Source organism: Rhincodon typus, chromosome 13 (genome assembly GCF_021869965.1).
Source record: "Rhincodon typus isolate 14 chromosome 13, sRhiTyp1.1, whole genome shotgun sequence".
Taxonomy (NCBI): Eukaryota; Metazoa; Chordata; class Chondrichthyes; order Orectolobiformes; family Rhincodontidae; genus Rhincodon; species Rhincodon typus.
The window spans coordinates 10,201,165-10,223,730 of NC_063344.1; the positions used below are offsets into that span (position 1 = coordinate 10,201,165).

The 22,566-nt window shown below is 41.4% G+C and overlaps 1 protein-coding gene across 1 annotated transcript in view; it reads left to right on the forward strand.

Moving 5' to 3' along the window:
- Nucleotides 1–22,566, forward strand: part of rnf13 (ring finger protein 13) — a 187,006-nt gene that overhangs the window by 84,323 nt on the left and 80,117 nt on the right. The window contains exon 4 of the mRNA XM_048604167.1: nucleotides 6,143–6,230. Within this exon, the coding sequence (XP_048460124.1) occupies nucleotides 6,143–6,230 (88 nt within the window). The remainder of the gene's footprint in view (nucleotides 1–6,142; nucleotides 6,231–22,566) is intronic.

Consider the following 22,566-nt stretch of genomic DNA (forward strand, 5'->3'; position numbering starts at 1 on the left):
TGTTCATCCAGCCCTGCACCTTGTTGTCTCAGATATAAATGGTGATGCTTAAGTGAACAACTAATAGGAAGATCCCTGCGCAAGTTTAAACGATGAGACTGAGAAGTGTTTTCAATGATCTGGAACAAATAGTGCTGAGTGGATGATTCCTCTCTACCACCACAGATGCCAGTTTAAAGTGAAGTAGATTCATAGAACATAGAACAGTACAGCTCAGGAATAAGCCCTTTGGCCCACTATGTCTCTGCCAACCATGATACTATTCTAAAATAATCGCACCTGCCTGTACATGGTCTCTATCTCTCTGTTCCCTGGCTTTTCATGTGTCTGTCTGAACGCCTCTTAAACATTGTTAATCTGCATTATTATGAGATTAGCCACTTTGATAGCAAAAACAGGAAGGTGGATCACAACTGATGGGTGATAGATTGGGAAAGGGGGAGGTCCATCAATGTCTGGGTGTCCTTTTACATCAGTCACAGAAAGCATCCAGGCACAACAGGTGGTGAAGAAAGCAAATGGTATGTTGGCTTTTATTGCTAAAGGATTCAGGTAAAGGAGCTAGATGTCTTGCTGCAATTGAACAGGATCTTGGTGAGAGAACACCTTGAATATCGTGTGCAGTTTTGGCCTCCTTATCTGAGGATGGAGGTATTGAAATAGCCTGTGACTAAATGTAACTAGATCTGGACAACGTCCAAGCTTTGGCTGGTAAATGACTAGGAACATTGCACACTATACAAGTGACAATCAATGACCATCTCGCTTTCTACATTAGTGGAATATTCTGTAATGGTAATTCCACTATCATCCACGTAGGCGTTACCATTGACCGGACAAGAACTGCACTACCCATAAAATACTGTGGCTTCAAGAGCAGGTCAGGGGCTAGGAATCCTGCAACAAGTAACTCATCACCTGACGACTCAAGGTCTGTCCGGCATCTAGAAGGCACAAATCAGGAGTTAATGGAATATTCTCCACCTTAACTCAGAACCATATCACCATTCCTTCAGTGTTGCTGGATTAGAGTACTGGAACTCACTTCCTATCACCACTGTGCATCTAATCCCTGTGGACTGCAGTTTTTCAAGAAATCTGCTCACCACCTCGGGGCAGTTGGGAATGGGCAATAAATGTTTGCCTAGTAAGGGATGCCCATATCCCATGAATGACTTTCTTTCAGATGATGACAGCGTTGCTATGCTAAGAATTCACTTTAGGTGATTTGGCATTTTATTTTGATGGGAATACGTGCACCAGTACCAGTGTATCATAACTTTGTTCTTTAGTAAAGTTGCAGTTACGATGTAAATTGAGTCTGATATAGTAGCAGAGTCCAACCATGCACCAAAATACAACGAAGTGGAACAGCCGAGCAGTTTTGGCCATGGTGAACTTGTCATGTGAATGCACTTTAGAACAGAATGAATCAAGAATTATATGAATTACTGTAAGTTTAGCAGGGGTCACCCTTTATCCATGCAAATTCTTACGTTCCTAATTTTTCTTGTTTGAGCTTCGACGGGGTGAAAAGATATGGCGCAAGATTTTCAAAGAAATACGTCAATTTTCCAGAAAAATATCAAGTCTCCTTTCCAATATAGTGTAATTCCTATTAGAGAACCTGTCATGTGTTTTAAGTGTACAATTTGAAGGTCCAAAGGTAAAATATTACCATGTGTTGACAGATACAACAATCATGAGTTGATAAATGATAAAAATAGAGGACGTGATACAATTGAGGTTTTTGGGGATACTGATGGGTAGATCAGCGAGGCCATATGAATTGTAAAAGGAGCAAGCAGTGTATTATGATCTATAGGTACAAGAATAGATTACAAATCTTAGTGATTGAGCAAGACATAATGTAATAAAGGAGTATATAGTTATCATTTGGGTTTTAAGTAGAGATAAAATACATATGCGGTTTTCATCCTGTGAAGGTCAGTGGTTTTTAAAGATGTTAAAATGTCATCTGGAATAGTGAGCTAAAGACTTTATTTACAGGAAACACGTGACCTGGGTTTTTTTGCCAGGCACTTAATCTGTCATCTTAATGAAGTGCTTAGAACATTAAACTTTCATGAGATATGGAGAAAACAAACCATAGGGCCACTCAAAAATCAAGTTTTCAGTGCTAAAGAGCAGCTTGTTGTGAGTAGAAGCTGTTATATAGATATCTCCATGCTGTGATGGTTTATTTTATGTATTCTCCAAGCTGTGAGTTAATGTAGAAGTTTTCAACCTGTCAGAACCAAGTCTATAGGCCACTAAAGCTGGAAAGAGCTGAGTAAGAAATTGGAGTTAAGACAAGAGTGACACTTCTATTATCAATCACTGTATCAATAACCGTTTATATCTATTTGCATTATCTGCCTTACTTTGAATGTTCCACACATTAAGACATATAGCCTTTCAATTTATCTTTTTAACTTTGTTAGCCATCTTAGCCAATATGGCCCCATTTTGTTTTTCTTCCATGTTTGTTCTGCCTTCCACTTTTGTTTGTTATCTTTCTGTCTATTTTTGTTTCTATCCTTGTTACTTCCTTCCCTCTCCCTGCTCAGGTTCCCATGCTCCACCCCAAGGACATTGGTCCAGTCCTGCCCAGATGCAACCTGTCCTGTTTTTACCAGTCCCACCTTCCCCAGAACTGGTCCTAATGTTCCAGGAATTGAAATCTATTCTACCTACACCACTTCTCCATCCACTTATTCATCTCGTATATCCTGTTACTTTTACTGTCACTAGCATGTGTCACCGGTGGTAATCTTGAGATTGGTACCTTTCAAAGTCCTAAATTTTAATTTGTTGCCTATATTATGCTTCTCTGTATCCCTTTTTGGACCTATGGCTTTGGTACCAATATGTACCACAATCAATGGCTGTTCACCCTCCACCTTTTAAATGACCTGCAGCTACTGGGACATCTTTCACACTGGAACCAGGGAGGTAACGTACCATCCAAGAGTTTGTTTTTCAGCCACAGAAATGCTTGTCTGTTCCCCTTAGAATTGAGTCCATTGTAACTGTAGCCCTGCCATTTTTCCTCCCTATGCATCAGAACCACCCGTGGTGCAATGGACTTGGTTTCTACTGCTATCCAAGCAAGCCACTTGGTTCAAAGGCAGTTGGAGATGGGCAACAAAAGCTGGCTTTACCAGTGACACCCACAGCCATGAAAAAAATTTAAAGTCTGCTTTGAGAAGAACTTTTACACTTAATGGTAAGGCCCTGGGGAGTGTTGCTGAACAAAGAGACCTCGGATTGCAGGTTTACAGTTCCTTGAAAGTGGAATCACAGGTAGATAGGATAGTGAAAAAGGCATTTGGTATGCTTGCCTTTATTGGTCAGTGCATCGAGTGTAGGAGTTCTGAGATCACGTTGTGGCTGTACAAGACTTTAGTTAGGCTGCGTTTGGAATGCTGCATGCAGTTTTGGTCTACCTGTGATGGGAAGGATGTTGTGAAACTTGAAAGGATTCAGAAAAGATTTACAAGGATGTTGCTGGGGTGGAGGCAGAGGCTAAAGAGGCTGGGACTCTTTTTTTCCCTGGAGCATAGAGGGTGAGGGATGACCTTAAAGAGGTTTATAAAATTGAGGGGCATGGATAGGGTAAATAGACAAGATCTTTTCCCTGGGGAGGAGGAGTCCAAAACTAGAGGGCATAGGTTTAATGTGAGATAGGAAAGATTTAAAAGGGGACCGGAGGGTCAACTTTTTCATGCAGAGTGGTGAGTGTTTGGAATGAGCTGCCAGAGGAAGTGGTGGAGCCTGGTACAATTAAAACAATTAAAAGGCATCTGGATGGGTATATAAATAAGCAGGGTTTAGAGGGATATGGACCAAATCTGGCAAATGGCACTAGATTTATATAGGATATCTGGTTAGCATGATGAGTTGGACCAAAGGGTCTGTTTCTCTGCTGTATGTCTCTGACTCTATAAATGAAGATGGTTGTCAGCAAGAAATGGCAGCAAATTAGTGCGAGTTGTACAAGAGTTTCATAACCATTTTTGAGTATGAACTGTATCCAATAACATCTCCTGAGTTCAGCCAAATAGTGTGCAATACTCTTTTCTGGCCTGGCATTCCTGTGTTGTTTTTAAGTTGTTTAGTGAGTAATAGAGAACCACGCTAAAATACCTTTTTATTGCAAAGACTTCAATAAGTCAGCTATCTCCTTGACAAATATGAAATGTTACAAGTCGGTTGTCAATGTAAACCATAACACAGTCTCTCTCGCACTGGAAAAATTCAAAACTCTTCAATGTTTACACATTGAATTCTTTTGTGGCTGTTAGCAGAATGTTTTAATCCTGCACATAACTACTGGTCTCTGTTGGTTTTGAATCTCTGTCTTATCTTGCAGTTGAAAGAAGGTTTGCAAATGCTAAGACTTTTCAGAACCTAGTCTTTCAAATTGTCGGCTCCTTTCTTTGAGACTAGTCTGCAGATTTTAATTTTTTTTTTTAAAAAATGACAATCAGAACAAAAGCATATCAATTGAGCATGCTTCCAGTGTTTGCCAAGCAAACCTTTGGCAGCCTTCCTGATGAAATCTGTTTGTGTTCTGTTCTGTTAATTTGTTACTTCTATTCATGGTCCTCTAAACTATTCTTCTCTCACGTTTGCTCACTTTTCTAAATTAAACATGACAAAACCATGTTATTCCAAAATACTGCAGTGTGTAGGACTGCTACTCTTGGCAACTGCAGATTATACCTGTTGTTTATTGGTACTAGCTGTCAGAATTTACTAAATGCAACAGCAGTGAATTATATAGCACCTACCCATGCTCATCTTCATGTGCCAGATGGAGAAGTGTAGGGAACAAGATATACCTTTTTAACCTTGCTCATTAAAATATTCAACACTGTCAGTAGGGTAGAACTTTGCAAGCTTTTGGAAAACTTGGCTATCCATCAGACTCACGTGTTCTCCTCTTCCACGATAACATGCATGGTACTGTACAGTTTGGTATTACTTTTGACCGTTTGATGGTGACAAATGTGCTGGCTATGTGCTATGTGCTGGCTCCCAATTTGATATTTTCTTTTCTTTGTGGATTTGCCTTCATGCGAGGTCAGAGATGGCAAACTCTATAATCTGTCCGATTTGAAAGCAAAGACACACACTGCATATCTATATGCTAGTTGTTTAAATGCAAACCCTACGGTTAAGACTCATAGATTTGCATTCACAGGTTCTCCTTTTACTCTAAACTGCAGGGAAGCTGTGGTATGGGGCACGGTGTCACATTTCTACCCACAATCGCACTAAATAGTGCCTCATTGCAGGCGTTAGCAAATTCTGCTATTTTGGGTCCAAAGTATTACCATGCCTATTCATGCAGGACTCAATCCACACATCCAGAGAAAGCAGCTACCACCTTTGGCCAACCCTTAAAAACATGTATGGCACGACATTAAACTGACTGTTCAGACTTCATTATAGAGCTGTGAAGTATGGATGTAAGCTGGAATGGACTACCTGAAGGTGTAACGGAGGCAGGTTTAGTCATGACGTTCAAAAGAAAGTTAGACCACAATCTGAAGAGGAAATACTTGTAAGATCATGAGGAAAAGGTCAAGGGGATGGTATGTTGAATTGCTGTTTGAGAGCCAATTGAGAGATAATAGGCCAAATGTTGGCCTGTGCCGTAACCACCTGTATGTGGACAACGTTATATTGTGCAAGTCTATATCCTGGCTTCCACCTGACTAATGTTAGTCTCCTCTAGCATTTGAGGGTAATGAGAGAGGCCCTCACTCTTATTGGAGTATGGTTCTTTGCTGTGGCCAGCCTTTCACCAACTATTTACAGTGCACCTTTTAGTCGAGTTAAGTTTTTCCGATGATGGCCAGGGAGAGGAGATGAAGTCATTTGTTCAGTAATATGGTTATTCATAAATTCGTTAGCACTTCTGGCAGAATCCATTCTTCCCCAACAAATATGCACAGTTCTATCAGATGCTGCCACACCTGCTGAGCTTTTCCAGCAATTTTTGTTGCACAGTTCTATCGTTTGTACTGTATACTATTCTCATCTTATTGTAAAAGCAAGTTTTCTTGTAATATGAATATACTGGCAGTCTAACAGGATTCAATCTAATATTCCTGTATTTGTTTTCCTTTAGGTATTGAATGCTCAGCGGGCTGGATACAAAGCTGCCATTGTACACAATGTTGACTCTGATGAACTTATTAGTATGGGGTCCAATGATGGTAAGTAAGCTAGTAACTGTACTAAGATCTGTGCATTTGCACTAGGGTGGGATCTCAGCTACTTCAATGTTAGCAGGCTTGTGGAGTAAAAAAATTCCTCTTCGCTTTGAGGATAACTTTCATTGTATTGTGTAGCATTACCCCTGTGTGTACTCAGCACCTTTTACACTCACGGCTGTGTGGCTAAATTCAGCTAGAGCTCCACTTACAAATTTGCTGATGACAGCGTTTTAGTGGGTTGGGTCTCAAACAACAGCGAGACAGGAAAGAAATACAGAGCTTAGTGGCATGCTGTAAAGACACCAACTCTCCCTCAATGTCAGCAAAACAAGGAGCTGGTCATTGACTTCAGGAAGCGGAGTGGACGACATGCCCATGTCAGCATCCATGACGCTGAAGCGGAGATGATCGAGAAGTTTAAGTTCCTAGGAATAAATATCACCAACAATCTGTTCTGTTCCATCTACATTGACGCTACAGTCAAGAAAACCTACTAACGCCTCTACTTTGTCACAAGGCTAAGGAAATTCAGCCTGCCCACAATGACTCATCAATTTTTATATATGCACCCTTGAAAGCATCCTATCTGGATGTGTCACAGCTTGGTATGGCAACTACTCTGCCCAAGACAGCAAGAAATTAGAGAGCTGGGAACACAGCCCAGTCCATCACACAAACTAGCGTCTTTCCATTGATTCAGTCTACACTTCCTGCTGCCTCGGGAAAGCGCCCAACATAATCAGCGACTCCTGCCACCCCAGTTATACTCATTTCCACCCTCTTCAATAACACAGAAGATAAAGTTGGAAAACATGTGCCAACAGATTCAAGTGCAGCTTCTTTCCCGCCGTTAGCAGACTTAGGAACGGACCTCTCATGTTAAAGTTGAACTTTCTCTGCACCTGTAACACTATGCTGCATTCTATTCTATATACTTACGTAAGGTATGATTTGTCCGGATAGCATGCAAAACAATACTTTTCACTGAGACGACAAGGTGCAGAGCTGGATGAACACAGCAGGCCAATCAGCATCAGAGGAGCAGGAAAGCTGACGTTTTGGTCTGGAGCCCTTCTTCAGAAATGGGGGAGGGGAAGGGGGTTCTGAAATAAATAGGGAGAGACGGGGAGGTGGATAGAAGATGGATAAAGGAGAAGGTAGGTGGAGAAGAGACAGACAGGTCAAGGAGGCGGGGTTGGAGCCAGTAAAGGTGAGTGTTGGTGGGGAGCTAGAACATAAGAACATAAGAACTAGGAGCAGGAGTAGGCCGTCCGGCCCTTCGAGCCTGCTACACCATTCAATAAGATCATGGCTGATCTTTTCGTGGACCCAGATCCACTTACCCGCGTTCTCACCCTATCCCTTAATTCCTTTATTGTTAAAAAAAAATCTACCTGATCTTTAAAAGCGTTTGCTGAAGTAGCGTCAACTACTCCACTGGGCAAGGAATTCCATAGATTAACAACCCTCTGGGTGAAGAATTTCCTTCTCGATTCAGTCCTAAATCTGCTCCCTGTAATCTTGAGGCTATGCCCTCTTCTCCGAGCTTCACGTGCCAGTGGAAACATCCTCTCTACTTCTATCTTATCTATTCCCTTCATAATTTTATATGTTTCTATAAGATCCCCCCTCAATCTTCTGAATTCCAATGAATATAATCCCAATCTACTCAGTCTCTCCTCATAAGCCAACCCCCTCAACTCCAGAATCAACCTAGTGAACCTCCTTTGCACCCCCTCCAGTGCCAGTACATCCTTTCTCAAGTAAGGAGACCAAAACTGCACACAGTACTCCAGGTGTGGCCTCCCCAGCATCTTGTACAGATGCAACATAACCTCTCTGCCTTTAATCTCAATCCTTTTAGCAATGAAGGACAAAATTCCATTTGCCTTCCTAATTACTTGTTGTACCTGCAAACCTACCTTCTGTGATTCATGCACAAGGACACCCAGGTCCCTCTGCATAGCAGCATGCTGCAACTTTTTACCATTCAAGTAATAATCCTTTTTACTATTACTCCTACCAAAATGTATGACTTCACATTTATTTACATTGTAATCCATCTGCCAGACCTTTGTCCACTCACTCAATGTATCTATGTTCCTCTGCAAAGTTTCACAGTCCTCTGCACACTTTGCTCTGCCACTCATCTTAGTGTCATCTGCAAACTTTGACACCCTACACGTGGTCCCCAACTCCAGATCATCTATATAAATTGTAAATAATTGCGGTCCCAACACCGATCCCTGAGGCACACCACTAGTCACTGACTGCCAGCTAGAATAGCACTCATTTATCCCCACTCTTTGCTTCCTGTTAGTCAACCAATCCTCTATCCATGCTAATACTTTACCCTTAACGCCATCCTTATCTTATGCCGTAGCCTCTTGTGCGGCACCTTGTCGAAGGCCTTTTGGAAATCTAGGTACACCATATCCACTGGGTCCCCATTGTCCACCTTGCTCGTAATCTCTTCAAAAGATTTGTCAAGCATGAGCTGCCCTTCATGAACCCATGCTGTGTCTGCCCAATGGGACAATTTCTATCAAGATGCCTTGCTATTTCTTCCTTGATAATAGACTCAAGCATCTTCCCCACTACAGAGGTTAAGCTAACCGGTCTATAATTCCCCATCTTTTGTCTACTTCCCTTTTTAAACAGTGGCGTCACATTTGCTGTTTTCCAATCTGCTGGGACTGCCCCAGAGTGCAGCGAATTTTGGAAAATTACCGCCAGTGCACCTGCTATTTCTCCCGCCATCTCTTTTAGTACCCTGGGATGCATTCCATCAGGGCCAGGAGACTTATCAATCCTTAGCTCCATTAGCTTGCCCAACACTACCTCTTCCGTAATAATGATTGTTTCCAGGTCCTCACCTACCTTCGTCTCTTTGAGAATTACTGGCATGTTATTAGTGTCCTCCACTGTGAAGACCGATACAAAATACCTGTTCAATGCCTCGGTCATTTCATCATATCCCATAACTAAATTCCCCTTCTCATCCTCTAAAGGGCCATGGTTTACTTTAGCCACTCTTTTTCGTTTTATATATTTATAGAAACTTTTGCTATCTGTCTTTATATTCTGCGCTAGTTTTTTTCTCATGTTCTATCTTACTTTTCTTTATAGCTCTTTTTGTGGCTTTCTGTTGACCTTTAAAGTTTTCCCAATCTTCTAGTTTCATGCTGTTTTTAGCCACTTTGTATGCCTTCTCTTTCAATTTGATAGCCTCCCTTATTTCTTTAGACACCCATGGCAGATTACCCCTTTTCTTACAGTCCTTCCTTTTGATTGGAATACACTTTTGCTGAGCACTTTGAAAAATTGCGCTCCACTGCTCGTCAACTGTCCCACCATAAAATCTTTGTTTCCAGTCTACTTTAGCCAAGTCCTCCCTCATTCAATTGTAGTTCCCCTTGTTCAAGCACAGAACCCTGGTAATAGATTTTATCTTCACACTCTTCATCTGTATTCTAAATTCAACCATACTGTGATCACTCCTTCCAAGAGGATCCCTAACAATGAGGTCATTAATTATTCCTGTCTCATTACACAGGACCAAATCTAGGATAGCTTGTTCCCTCGTCGGTTCCATTACATAGTGTTCAAGAAAACTATCACGGATACACTCAACGAACTCCTCCTCAAGGCTACCGCTGCCCAAGCGGAGGGGATAGGTCGGTCCAGGGAGGACGGACAGGTCAAGGAGGCAGGATGAGACTAGTAGCTAGGAGATGGAGGGGGCTTGAGGTGGGAGGAGTGGATCGGTGGGAGGACAGGTTAGGGAGGTGGGTACAAGCTGGGCTGGTTTTGGGATGCGGTCAGGGGAGGGGAGATTTTGAAGCTTGTGAAGTCCACATTGATACCGTTGGGCTGCAGGGTTCCCAAGCGAAATATGAGGTGCTGTTCCTGCAACCTTCGGGTGGCATCATTGTGGTACTGCAGGAGGCCCAGGATGGACATGTCATCCAAGGAGTGGGAGGGGGAGTTGAAATGGTTCGCGACTGGGAGGTGCAGTTGTTTGGTGCGAACCGACCGTAGGTGTTCCGCAAAGCGGTCCCCAAGCCTCTGCTTGGTTTCCCCGATGTAGAGGAGGCCACAACGGGAACAGCGGATACAGTATACCACATTAGCAGATGTGCAGGTGAACATCTGTTTGATGTGGAAGGTCTTCTTAGGGCCTGGGATGGGGGTGAGGGGTGAGGTGTAGGGGCAGGTGTAGCACTTCCTGCGGTTGCAGGGAAAAGTGCCGGGTGTGGTAGGGAGTGTGGAGCGGACAAGGGAGTCACGGAGGGAGTGGTCCCTCCAGAAAGCAGATAAGGGTGGGGAGGCAAAAATGTCTTTGGTAGTGGGGTCGGATTGCAGATGGTGGAAGTGTTGGAGGTTGGTGGGGTGGTACATGAGGACGAGGGGGATTTTTGGTTATTATTGCAGGGAGGGGGTGTGAGGGATGAGTTGCAGGAAATGCGAGAGACACGGTCAAGGGTGTTTTCAACCACTGTGGAGGGGAAGCTGCGGTCCTTGAAAAATTCAATGAATTTACCATCATTGAGTCCCCCTCTATCAATATTGTAGGAGCTACAATTGAACAGAAACTAAACTGAACTAGCCATGCAAGTGGCTACAAAAGCGGGTCAGAGTTTAAATTCCTATAAGTAACTAACCACCTGACTCCCCAGAGCCTGTCCATCAGCTACAAGGCACAGGCCAGGACTGTGATGGAATATGCCTCGGATAAGTGTAGCTTGTTTGGGCAGCACATCCACTCCCTCCGCTGACCCTCAATCGCAACAATATCTGTCATCTGCAGGATGCATGGCAGAAATTCAGCAAGACATAGGTCTTTGAATTCCATGCAACTGCTTTCTAGAAGGACAAAGGTAGCAGTTAGACGGGAACAAAACCCCATGCAAGTGATGCTCTTGCTCTCTTCCCCCACCTTCCATACTCTCCTGACAAACTATTGAGTATCTGAATTTCAATTCTCCAGCTAACCAAGACCAAAGTGCTCCTTTTTGAAGAAAGGTTTATTTTTAGGTTACATAGTGCAGAGATTGACATTTACATTAGAGTCCAGAGATTTAAGAGAATTGATGTTTTGCTGTCACCAGGCTTGATGCCCAGTTTACGCTGCAAATGTGACATGATTTCAACCATGCACCATCACTAAACTTATGGAATGTGATGAACGGTTGCGTAAAATCAAGTTTTCAATTTAGAATCCTGATATCTTACCAGCTTCTCACAGGAAGGTGTGATAGTGGAGGAGTGTTGCAAATATGGATAACAAGGTTACTGGTGAATGATGGCTTGGTTTTAAAAATGTATATACTTTGACAAAATTGCAGTTTTCCTGTTGAGAACTTCTCCTTGGAATTCCAGTTAATTCCCTCTAACTTCCGTCTTTTCAAACTTCGTTTAAAAATGTAATCATTAAATAAAATATAGTGAGATAGCAGAATTGCATGGGCTTAAAAATTATTTCTTCACCATGTAAGATCTATTTTGTCCTCTGCAAAATTACAGGATAGGTTCATTAAAGCTGTCATGTCATATATTGCAATAATGCTCTATATCGCAAAGTTTTATGAAACGGGTTTGGCCTCCACTGCTGTAAGACTACAAGATCATAAAGCATAGAAGCAGAAGTTGGCCTTTCAGCTCGTCGAGCCTGCCAATCCATTCAGTTAGATCATGGCTGGGCTGATGTGGGCTGATCATCCTCAACTCCACTTTCCTCCCCTTTTGTCCGTGACCCTTGATTTTCCTTACTGATTAAAAATTTATTTATCTCAGCCATGAATATACTCGATGACCTAGCCTCAGCAGCCTTCTGTGGTTTTAAAAAAAATTCCATACACTCACTACTGAGAGAAGAAACTCCTCCTCCCCTCTCTTTTAACCGTGCAACTCCTTATTCTGAAATCATATCCTAGACTCTTCCACAAGGGGCGACAACCTTTCCACATCTACCATATCCGGTCTCCTAAGAATCTTGTATATCTCAATGAGGTTGCTCTCATTCTTCCTAACTCTAAGAAGTGCAAGACTAATCTGCTCAACCTGTCCTCGTAAGACAGTCATCCCATACCCAGAATCAGCCTAGGGGTGGTGATTGCCTAGTGGCACTATAGTTAGACCACTAATCCAGAGTCTTAGGAATGTGCTGGTGACCAAGGATTGAATCCTGCCACAACAGATGCTGGAATTTGAATTCATTTTAAATCTGGCATCAGCTAATAATGACTTTGAAATCATTTTCAATAGTTGGGAAAACCCATCTGGTTTATATAGAGAAGGTAACTGCTGCCTTTACCTGATCTGGCCAACATGTTATTTGGGTCTACACAAAATAGATAAAATTATTCAATTTGTAGGTTGAGTGGAGTGGAGCTTTCATGCAGGGTTTGTTTGAGTAAGTGAAGTGGAGAGAAGGTGCTCTCATTTTCCTTTCATTCCCTTCTACTTTCTTAACCACCCAGTGTTCAATTCCTCCTTCATTACAGCTGAAGGAGTTGTTTGATGAGGAATTGGTAAGGTATTCGACTCTTAATAAATGGTGTAGATAAAGTATGGTAGGACCATTTGGCCAAGTGGAATATGCAGCCAGTGAAATTTGGAAAATCCTGAGACACCTTGTGTCCCAGATGAATACATCTGTAAGAAGTGTCACCACCTGGACAAGCTTGAGCTTCCTGTTTCATAACTCAAGTCATAGCTGGAGTCATTGTGCATCATGAGACAGAGGACTATGTGGATAGCATATTCAGGGAGGTGGTCATTTCACAGCTTAAGAATGTGTAAGAAATAAAAGATGGGTTACTGTCAGACAAGCCAAGGAAACCAAGCAGGTAGTGCAGGAGTCTCCGGAGATGATGTTGCTAGCAAATTAGTTTTTGCTTTGGGTTCTGGTGCAGGCAATGGTTCCTCTAAGCGGGTAGTTAAAACCAAATCACTGGCACATTGGGCAGCTCAGCTGTACATTTAAGTAGTGCAGCATACAGTACTGATGGGACATTCTGCTGTTTGAGGGAAAAACTGACATTTCTGATGCCATAAATGTGATTCCAAGATTATACGTTAGCCTCCTGGTGCTAAGGTCAAGAATGTAGCTGTTCTGAGACATGACATTTTTAGGGAGTGTGAACACCCAGAGGTCATGGTCCCTTTTGGTGTCAACAACATGGGTAGGAAGTGAGATGCAGAAGTCAAAGCAGATTTGAGGGAACTAGGAAGGTAATTGAAAAGCAGGACCCCCAAAAATCTAGTTGCAGAATTATACACAGCCCCACATACTCAAGCGTATAAGATCAGAAGAACTGAGGGATTGAACAGGTGGCTAGAAAAGTGATGTGTGAGGTAGGGTATCCAATTTCTGAAGCATGAGGAGCAGTTCAAGGGAAGATGGATTGCATTTTGGCAGGGCGGAGACTGACCTCCTCAAAGGAAGATTGCTGAAGGAGGTCAGATTTGAGGGAAGCAACATGAGTTCAGAGAAGCAAAAGAGCAGCAAGCCCAAGTTAAAGACAGCCAAAGTCAAAGGCGTGCCAATGTCCAAACCGGAAAACAATATTAAAGGGTGACCTAAATGCAGTCTACCTGCATGTTGGATTCTCAGAATGGTTGATTTGAAGGCTTAAATTGAGGTAAATCTATATAATTTGATTGTCGTTATAGAGATGTAGCTATAAGATAATCAGGTTGAAAACCGAATATCTATTCGATGCTTCTGAAGGATAGGCAATAAGGAAAAGACGTGGTAACATTTCAAATAAGGGATGGCATCAGTGCAGTAAATGAAGATCTTCAAAGGATTAAGACATAGTCAGTTTGGGTGGAATAAAGAAACAGCAAGGAGAAGCAAATATTGGTGAGAGACAAAAAAAAAATGCAGTTGCTGAAATCCATGACGGGCAAACAGGAGGCTGGAAGAACACAGCAAGCCAAGCAACATCTCGAGGAAAGGAGCAGTCAACGTTTTGGATATTACCTTTCTTCAAGACTGGATGTGGGGATAGCGGGAGCTGCAGATAAAGAAAGTGGGGAGGTTTGTTTAAGAGATTATTTTGGTGGGGCAGGAGCATTCGGAGATGATTGTTTGAGATGGGTTCGGTAAACCGGATGTTTAAGAGATGGATTTGAGATGCGGTCCTGAAGAAGGGTTATACACAAAATATTGACTGCTCCTTTCCTCCAGATGCTGCCTGGCTTGTTGTGTTCTTCCAGCCTCCTGTTGGTAAGGCAAGTCAGGGCATGACTTATACACTTAAATGGTAGGTCTTGGGAGTGTTGTCGTTCCTTTAAAGGTGAAGCATAGGAGTTGGGATATCATTTTGTGGCCGCACAGGACATTGGTTAGGCCACTTCTGGAATATTGCATTCAATTCTGCTGTAGGAAAGATGTTGTTAAACTTGAAAGGATGCGGAAAAGATTTACAAGGATGTTGCTGGGGTTGGAGGGTTTGAGCTATAGGGAGAGTCTGAAGAGACTGGGGCTATTTTCCCTGGAGTGTCAGAGACTGAGGGATGATCTTATAGAGGTTTGTAAAATCATGGGGAGCATGGACAGGATGGATAGCCAAGTCATTTCCCCAGGGTAGGGGAGTCCAAAGCTAGAGAGCATAGTTTTAAGGTGAGAAGGGAACGATTCAAAAGGGACCTAAGAGGCAATGGTACTTGAATCGAACGAGCTGCCAGAGGAAGTGGTGGAGGCGGCTATAGTTATAATATTTAGTAGGCATCTGGATGGGTGTATGAATAGGAATGTTTTAGAGGGATATTGGCCAAATGCTGTCAAATGGGACTAGATTAATTTAGAATATCTAGTCGGCATGGACGAGTTGGACTGAAGTATCTGTTTCCATGCTGTACAACACTTTGACTCTGATACTATGGAGGATAAATCTTGGGAGTGTGTACGAGAGATTTCTGGAACAGTATGTTTACGAACTAGGGATTGGGTTATTTTCATAGAATCACAATCATACAATGCAGAAGAAACCCTTTGGCTCACTGAGTATGCCTGACCTTAAATATAATTCCATTTACCGGCATTTAGCCCATAGCCTTGAATGTATTGATGTGCCAAGTCATCATCCAGGTACTTTTTAAAGGATGTGAGGCAACTCTCCTCTACTATCTGCCCATGCAGCACAGTCTGGGCAGTTACACCCTCTGGGTAAAAAGGTTTTTCCTCAAAACCTTTTCCCCTAAACCTTCTTCCCCTCACCTTGAACTGTGTCCTTCATGACTGACCTTTCAACTAAGGGGAAGAGATGCTCCTTATCCACTCTGTCCAGGTGACTCATGTTGTATGCCTCAATCAGATCATCCTTCAGCCTTCTCTGCTCCAACAAAAACAACCCAAGCTGATCCAACCTTTTGTCGTAACTCAAACTTTCCATCCTGGGCAGATCCTGGTGAATCTCCTGTGCATGCCCTCCAGTGAAGTCACATACATCCTATGATGAGGTGATCGGAACTAATTTTGGAATTAATGTCGTGAAGTGAGAAAGGGCTAACTAATAACCTTGCTGTAAAGAAGCATTTGGGAAATAGTGACCATAATATGGTTGAATTTTATGAAATTTGCATTTAACATGGTTCATTCTGAATCTAGGCTCATAAATGTGAGCAAAGGAAACTGAAGGAATGAAGGACAGGTTAGCTGTGGTAGATTGGGAAAACTGTCAAATATTTGTCCATAAACAAGCAATGACTATCTTTTAAGAAATGCTATAAGATTAACAATAGTTACACATTCTTCTAAGGCACAAACATTCAAATGAAGAGGTAAGTTGAGCATAGCTAATGAAAGAAGTTAATGATTGCATTAGCTCAAAGTAAGTTGTGTATAAGGATGCCAGAAATTTGGGTATTTTTTTGTTTTTGAAGATAAAGGGAAAATGAGGATTAATATAGGCCCATTATGGGAGCAGGTGAATTTAATGGAGAATGGGGAAAATGACAGAGAAACTAAACAGTTACTTCGTGTCTGTCTTCACTGAAGAAAATACAGAAAATCTCCTAGAATTACGAGGTTCCCAAGGGACATCTGTAATTGAGGAACTAAAAAGAAATTAGTATCAATAAAGACATATACTTAAAGTATTAGCTGGATTGTGGGTTGATAAGTCTCCTGGAAATATGAGCTTTATTTGAGTGTTGAAGGAAGTAGCAATAGAAGTAATGGCTGCATTGGTGGTGTTTTGTAATTCCATAAAGTCTGAAAGGGTTCCTTCTGGCTCAAAGGTAGCACATGTAACCCCACTTTTTAAGAATGAAAGAGGCAAAGTAAGAATGAGGAGGAGTTAGCTTGACTTCAGTAGAGAAAATGTCAATCTATTATAAAGGATACGAGAATGGAATATTTAAAGAATGGCTAAATTTGGCAGAGTCAGCATGGATTTATGAAAGAGCCTGTTTGACTAACCTTTTGAAGATTTTGAGTGTGTTTCTTGTAGCATAGACAAAAGACAAGCAGCGGATGTGATTGACAGAACTAACCAAAGCTCCTCTGCCTCTCTTTAAAAATTCGAGAATCAAATGATTAAATATTGCATCTTTTTATCACATTGGTAATTGTTGATGTGAATTATGCAAATGATCTGCAGAGCGTGTTTTTGCTGTTGATGGCGAATGGAGTCTCCACAGCATGGCACATAACCTTGATCTTCCTGATACTGATTGTCAGTCCAAATTTCTCGTGGTCTTAAAGAACCAACCTACAAACTACAAACAGTGAACTTCAGTATGGGATATCGATGCTGTGTCATCACAAGCAGCAACTCGTGGACTATGACATTATGCATTTTGTTCTTAACACAGAGGCTTGAACAGCTTTAGCACGCATATTTACACCATTTGATTTGCCAAAAGCTTATGATAGAAGTATGAAGAAAAATATGCTGGATCTGGCACCATGACACAGTTCTACTTTATCTACCTGTTGGTCTTGAAAGAGTTTTGCTCCATTGTAACTGATGGACCTGTACGTTATCTCGTGGAAAGAAGAAATAGCAGCCTATTTTCTAGAGCAATCTTAAGAATCTATCTCTGTTGACAAGATCAATGCTTTTGTAAGATATTGAAGGCACTGTTCACAATACTTTCCCAGAACTTCCAAACTTGCAGCTCTAAAGCTACACTGAGAATCTGCTAGATGCATGACACCAGGATCTGCAGTCTGGTCAGTGAAAACCATCCCCACAATTCCTAGCAAGGAAATTCCTCAGTAATTGTTGTAATCACAGCAATAACTGTTGTTTGTACGAAAGGACTATGGTTTTTATTGAACATTTCTTGGTGTAAAGTTTTTCTTCTAGAGGAAAATGTTCATGGTAATTCTACAACAGTGCCTATTCTCCATGTTTGATTTCAGGTATAAAACTATTTTTATTCTTTAATGGCATGAATGTGGTTGGCAAAACCATCTCTAACTGACCTTGAGTTAAGTGGCTTGCTGAAACATTTTAGAAGGCAGATAACAGTCAACCACACTGGAGATGGAGGAATGAGGAGATTAGAAATGTACCCAAATGACTTTAGCTTTTGGATGGAATGCATGCAAGAAGTATAAAGTCATCAGAATGCAATCATCTGAAGGAAGCTAATGGCATTAAGTAGAGGCACAGAAAATTAAGAACAGTTCGCAGAAAGGATAGTGGATGTGGACCCGGATGGCTAGACTAGATAAGCATGGCAGATTCCATTGCCTAATGAACAACTAAAGGGCATGAGTAAAGCAGAGGTTTTACAACAATCTGATTGTTGATCACTGAGACTAGTCTTTTAATTCTTGATTTATTAATTGGTTTCAGATTCCACCAGCTGTTATGGTACGATTTGAACCCACGTTCACCAATATTAGCTGAACTTTTGGATTACCAGTCCAGTGACATTGCCACTATGCCATCATCCTCCTTGATATTTTAGCACTGGCAAGATGATCAATGAACTTGTTGAGCTCGAATATGGTGGATTTTCTGTCCAACTTGCCCCATGACTGGAAAGTCTGGGGTGGCAGTAAGAGCTTCTTTAGTAACACCATTCTCCATTGAGTAAATTGTGAAGTTGTGCTTCACACATTTTTTCATCTGCTTGCAAAATTTGGTATGATCATCCCTGTCTTTATCTACAGGAGAGCTGATTCAGTTGCTGTTATGTCTTGTTGCTTTCTTGATTCCTTCATATTGGACATCACACTACATCCCTGCATTTAGCGAAGTTTGGAATGCTATCGCTCTGATGTATAAATTGGAGCAGAAATGAAAAGCCATCTTGAAAGTTAATTATTTGGACTGGGGACCATATTTCATATGATCCAATTGACAGTAAGAAAGCTTTACTTTATCTTATTGCAAATTTCTAGTTCCTTGGAAATAAGCAAAGAACATGAGGAGCAATGGGCACAGTACATGAATGCCATTACAATTTTTTAAGTTGATTTCTTTCTCCCCGCCTCTATGGGCTTTCAATGATGCAGGTTAGTACAGACTACATGTGCAGATAATTCACCAATTTATTTAAGGATGCACGTTGCATTGTAGCAATTATATTTATGTCGCTTTTGCATGTAACCTTCAATTTTATAAGTGACCAACAGTTTTATCTTCTATTTCAGTCCTGTAATTTTAGATGAATTTTTAAATGATCTGATTGCACAGTTTATTAATCAAGTAAAACTTGGTGCAGCTGTGGTTAACATGTCAAAATGCGTCTAATAATCTGAAACAAAACAAATTGCTGGTAAAGCTCAGCAGGTCTGGTAGCATCCATGAAGAGAAATCAGAGTTAATGTTTGGGGACTGGTGACCCTTCCTTAGAACTGATAATCTAATAACTTGAATCTGCACGCACTTCTCTGTAAGCACAGATAATGCATCATCTGTATTGAGCAGAGCATTATGGCGATGAAGTTTCAAATGTTCATCCAGTGGCTATTTTTTCATTTCTGCAAACTGCTCTTAATTTTCTCTGCTTCTTCTATCTAATGTCATTAGGTTCCTACAGATGAATGCATTCTGTTACCTTTAGCTTTTGGATGGGACGTAAGCAATAAGTATAAAGTCATTTGGCTAAATCTCTAATCTCCTCATTCCTCCAATCCCATCAAAACCTTGGACTAGGCTAAGAGGCAAGAGGGCCAATCAATCCAGTGGATAGCCTAAAAAAAAAATGCAGGAAAAACTCAGCAGGCCTGGAAGCAACTTTTCAGAAGAAGTCGATTTCGTACTGGACCTGAGCTTCCCCAGCACTTCGGTTTCCAGGATCTGCAGTATTTTATTTTTGTTTCAGAGTGAGGAGTTTGACAACCTCAACCCCAGCAACACGCCCACTGTTTCCCACTACCCCCCCCCCCCCCCCCCCAAAAAAAAAAAAGAAATGTCAAGCTCAAGGGTAGGAAGACCAAGATCAGTCTTTAGATCCTGGGACATTTTGAGGTTTTTGAATGGACTAACTTGTGAACAAATCACATTCAGGACTCTTGCAATAGGGTTGCCTCTGATTCTATAGCTAGTGGACCAGACCACTGACTCAACCATTAAATTCAGTTCATTTCTTTGAAATTGAGTATCCTGTCTTGGTCTGAATTTTAACCCTTATTCAGCAATGTGAATTAGTGATGATGGATTTTTCAGGGTCATATAAAGCCTTGAAACATGCCTGAAGTATCTATCAAAATAGGGTTCATGTGGTGTAATGCATTTCTAGGAGTAACTGATTCTGAAAGGTTTGTTGATTGTTTTCTTACATCACCTAAGCTTCTGAGTTTACAAGAAACTTAATAAGGTGATTATATGACAAAAGAGCTTCTACTGAGCATCGAAGGAGAGGGGGAGTGGATGTGGTGTCAATCAAGTGGGTGGCCTCGTCCTAGACGGCATCAAGCGTCTTCAATATTGTTGGAGCTGCACTCATCCACGCAAGTGGGGAGTGTTCCATTACGCTCACAACTTGTGTCTTGTAGATGGTGGACAGGCTTTGGTGAGTCAGGAGGCGAGTTACTTGCTGCAGTGTTCCAAGAGTCTCATCAGTTCTCGTAGCCAGTGTATTTATAATGGCACATCCAATTGAGTTTATGGTCAATAGTAACTGCCAGCACAGTGACAGTGGGGGAATTCAGTGATGGTAACAGCACTGAATGCCAAGGGGCAGTGGTTAGATTGCCTTTTATTGGAGGTGGTCATTGTAGGGCATTTTTGAGGCACAAATGTTACTTGCTTCCTCCTCAAAAAGAACATGTAGATCTATTCCAAAGGTCAAAGATTAATTAGAACACACAAGCACTTTTGCCATGATTTAATGGCATGGATTTATTATACAAGGATTTAAATTACATCATAAGACAGTTCTTGAAACTTAAGTGCATTAAGCACAAGATAAATGCAACTATGCATGTTCTTTGTTCCAAAAAAAAATCAGTTAGTTTTGGATTTCACAAATTACAAAGCAATTGTCCAACTTGAAGCATAAAGATCAAGAAAATTTCAGATTTGAATTACTGGTCTGTGTCCAGCATCCATTGAAATGGTGGTATTCACAATTCAGTTTGTCACAATGCCTCCAGCTTGGGGATGTGAAGAATAAGAATAAACAAAAGCAATTTCTGAAGGCCAATCAGGAATGAGCTCGGCTGTTGATGTTAAGTGGAACTGCATAGCCTGCCAAAATTCACCACTGCAATTCACGCCAAAAATCAATTTGAGGAAACCTGTCAAAGTTCTGCTGGCACCATTTGGAGTTCAACATACAAGCTTAGCTTTCTTTGTCAGCCCAAACTGTGTTAGTTCATGAATCCAGACAATATTTATTGACAGCATTAATTTCTCTCATCAAATGCAGAATTGGTTAGTTTGCATGTAGAGAAGGATCTTTGTTTGCAATTCTAAAACAGTGAATTGGTTTTGCTGAGTGGGTTGCCAGTTATACATTGTGTGTTCTTTTGACGGTCATGTCTTAAGACATTTTAAACAATAGTGTAAAAAGGCCCAGTTCATCACCTTAGTATGATGTGGAGGTGCCAGTGTTGGACTGGGGTGAACAAAGTCAGAAGTCACACAACACCAGGTTATAGTGCAATAGGTTTATGTGAAATCACACATTTTCCGAGTGCCTTGTCTGTGCAGTTTTTCTCTACTACTGTGTCCTTTTTTGAGTGGCTTACTTCCCAGGACAGACCTTGCTGCTCCATATCAACTTTCAGCCTTCAATCTCCCCAAACACCAAAAACCTCTGTTGCTCAGATCACTTAAGTAGTAATTTTAAATTTTTCAGTGCTTCTGCACTGTCTGCTATCTCCAGGTCCCCTCAAACAGGTCTTGGAGTGAAGGCACCTGGTGGACCTATCTCTATAGCAATAACAGCAGTACTAACATGAACTCTGAAACTCATCTGGCAATCCCTGAAGCCAACAGGTGACAGAAAATACTTAAAAATTCCAATAAAGTAGAATTAAGAAGATTGACGTAAACAGAATAATACTTCTACGTAGCTTCTTTCAGTGAAGTGAGATGGCAACTATTTTGCGTTCCCCCAAATAATCTCGTAATTCAAGATGGATTGACCATGAAATGTGTCGTAAAGTCCACCACTGTCCTTTGACCTGGGTATGCATTCTATGATTCAGTTCCATAACCTAATTATCTGAGCGTCAGGACTGTTACAATGTATAATTATCAGAATGTAGATGGCTTTTTAAATATAATTAAAGTGGCAGGATATGTTATCAATTCAGCCCAACCAGTTACAAGTTTGAGAAAAATTAATCCAGACGTGTATTCTGTATTTAATGAAAAGCCTTAATCGTAGCATTTTTGAGGAAACACCCCATTAAACCACTGGTCCTTTTGCACCAATCTATATCAAGGACTATAAGAACAATTATGTATTTTTAAACGACCTGTTCCCGTGTTATAACATAGCTCTGGAGCAAATGGGACTTGAACCTGGGTCACCAGGGATAGGGACACTGCTCCTGATCCACAAGTTGCCCCGCAAGTTCACTTGAGTGCTAAGATTTTGGAATAATAATGAGTTGATTTGTTAAATGTTTCAGGGTGGTGGTCTTTAGGATGCGTATGAAACTTTTCACACAGGCAGGAGGTACTTCTCTTCGATTTGAGAAGGTTTTTGTGTTGTCTGCCAACACTCCTGAGTTGTAGTGTCATCTCTCAATGACTGTTGCCAGAAAGGAGTTCTGAAAGAATTTTTGAAATGTTCAAAAGTGCGTAAATTAACCTAAGAGGTAACACAGTGTGGAGCTGGAGGAACACAACAGGCCAGGCAGCATCAGAGGAGCAGGAAAGTTGACATTTCGGGTCGGGACCCTTCTTTT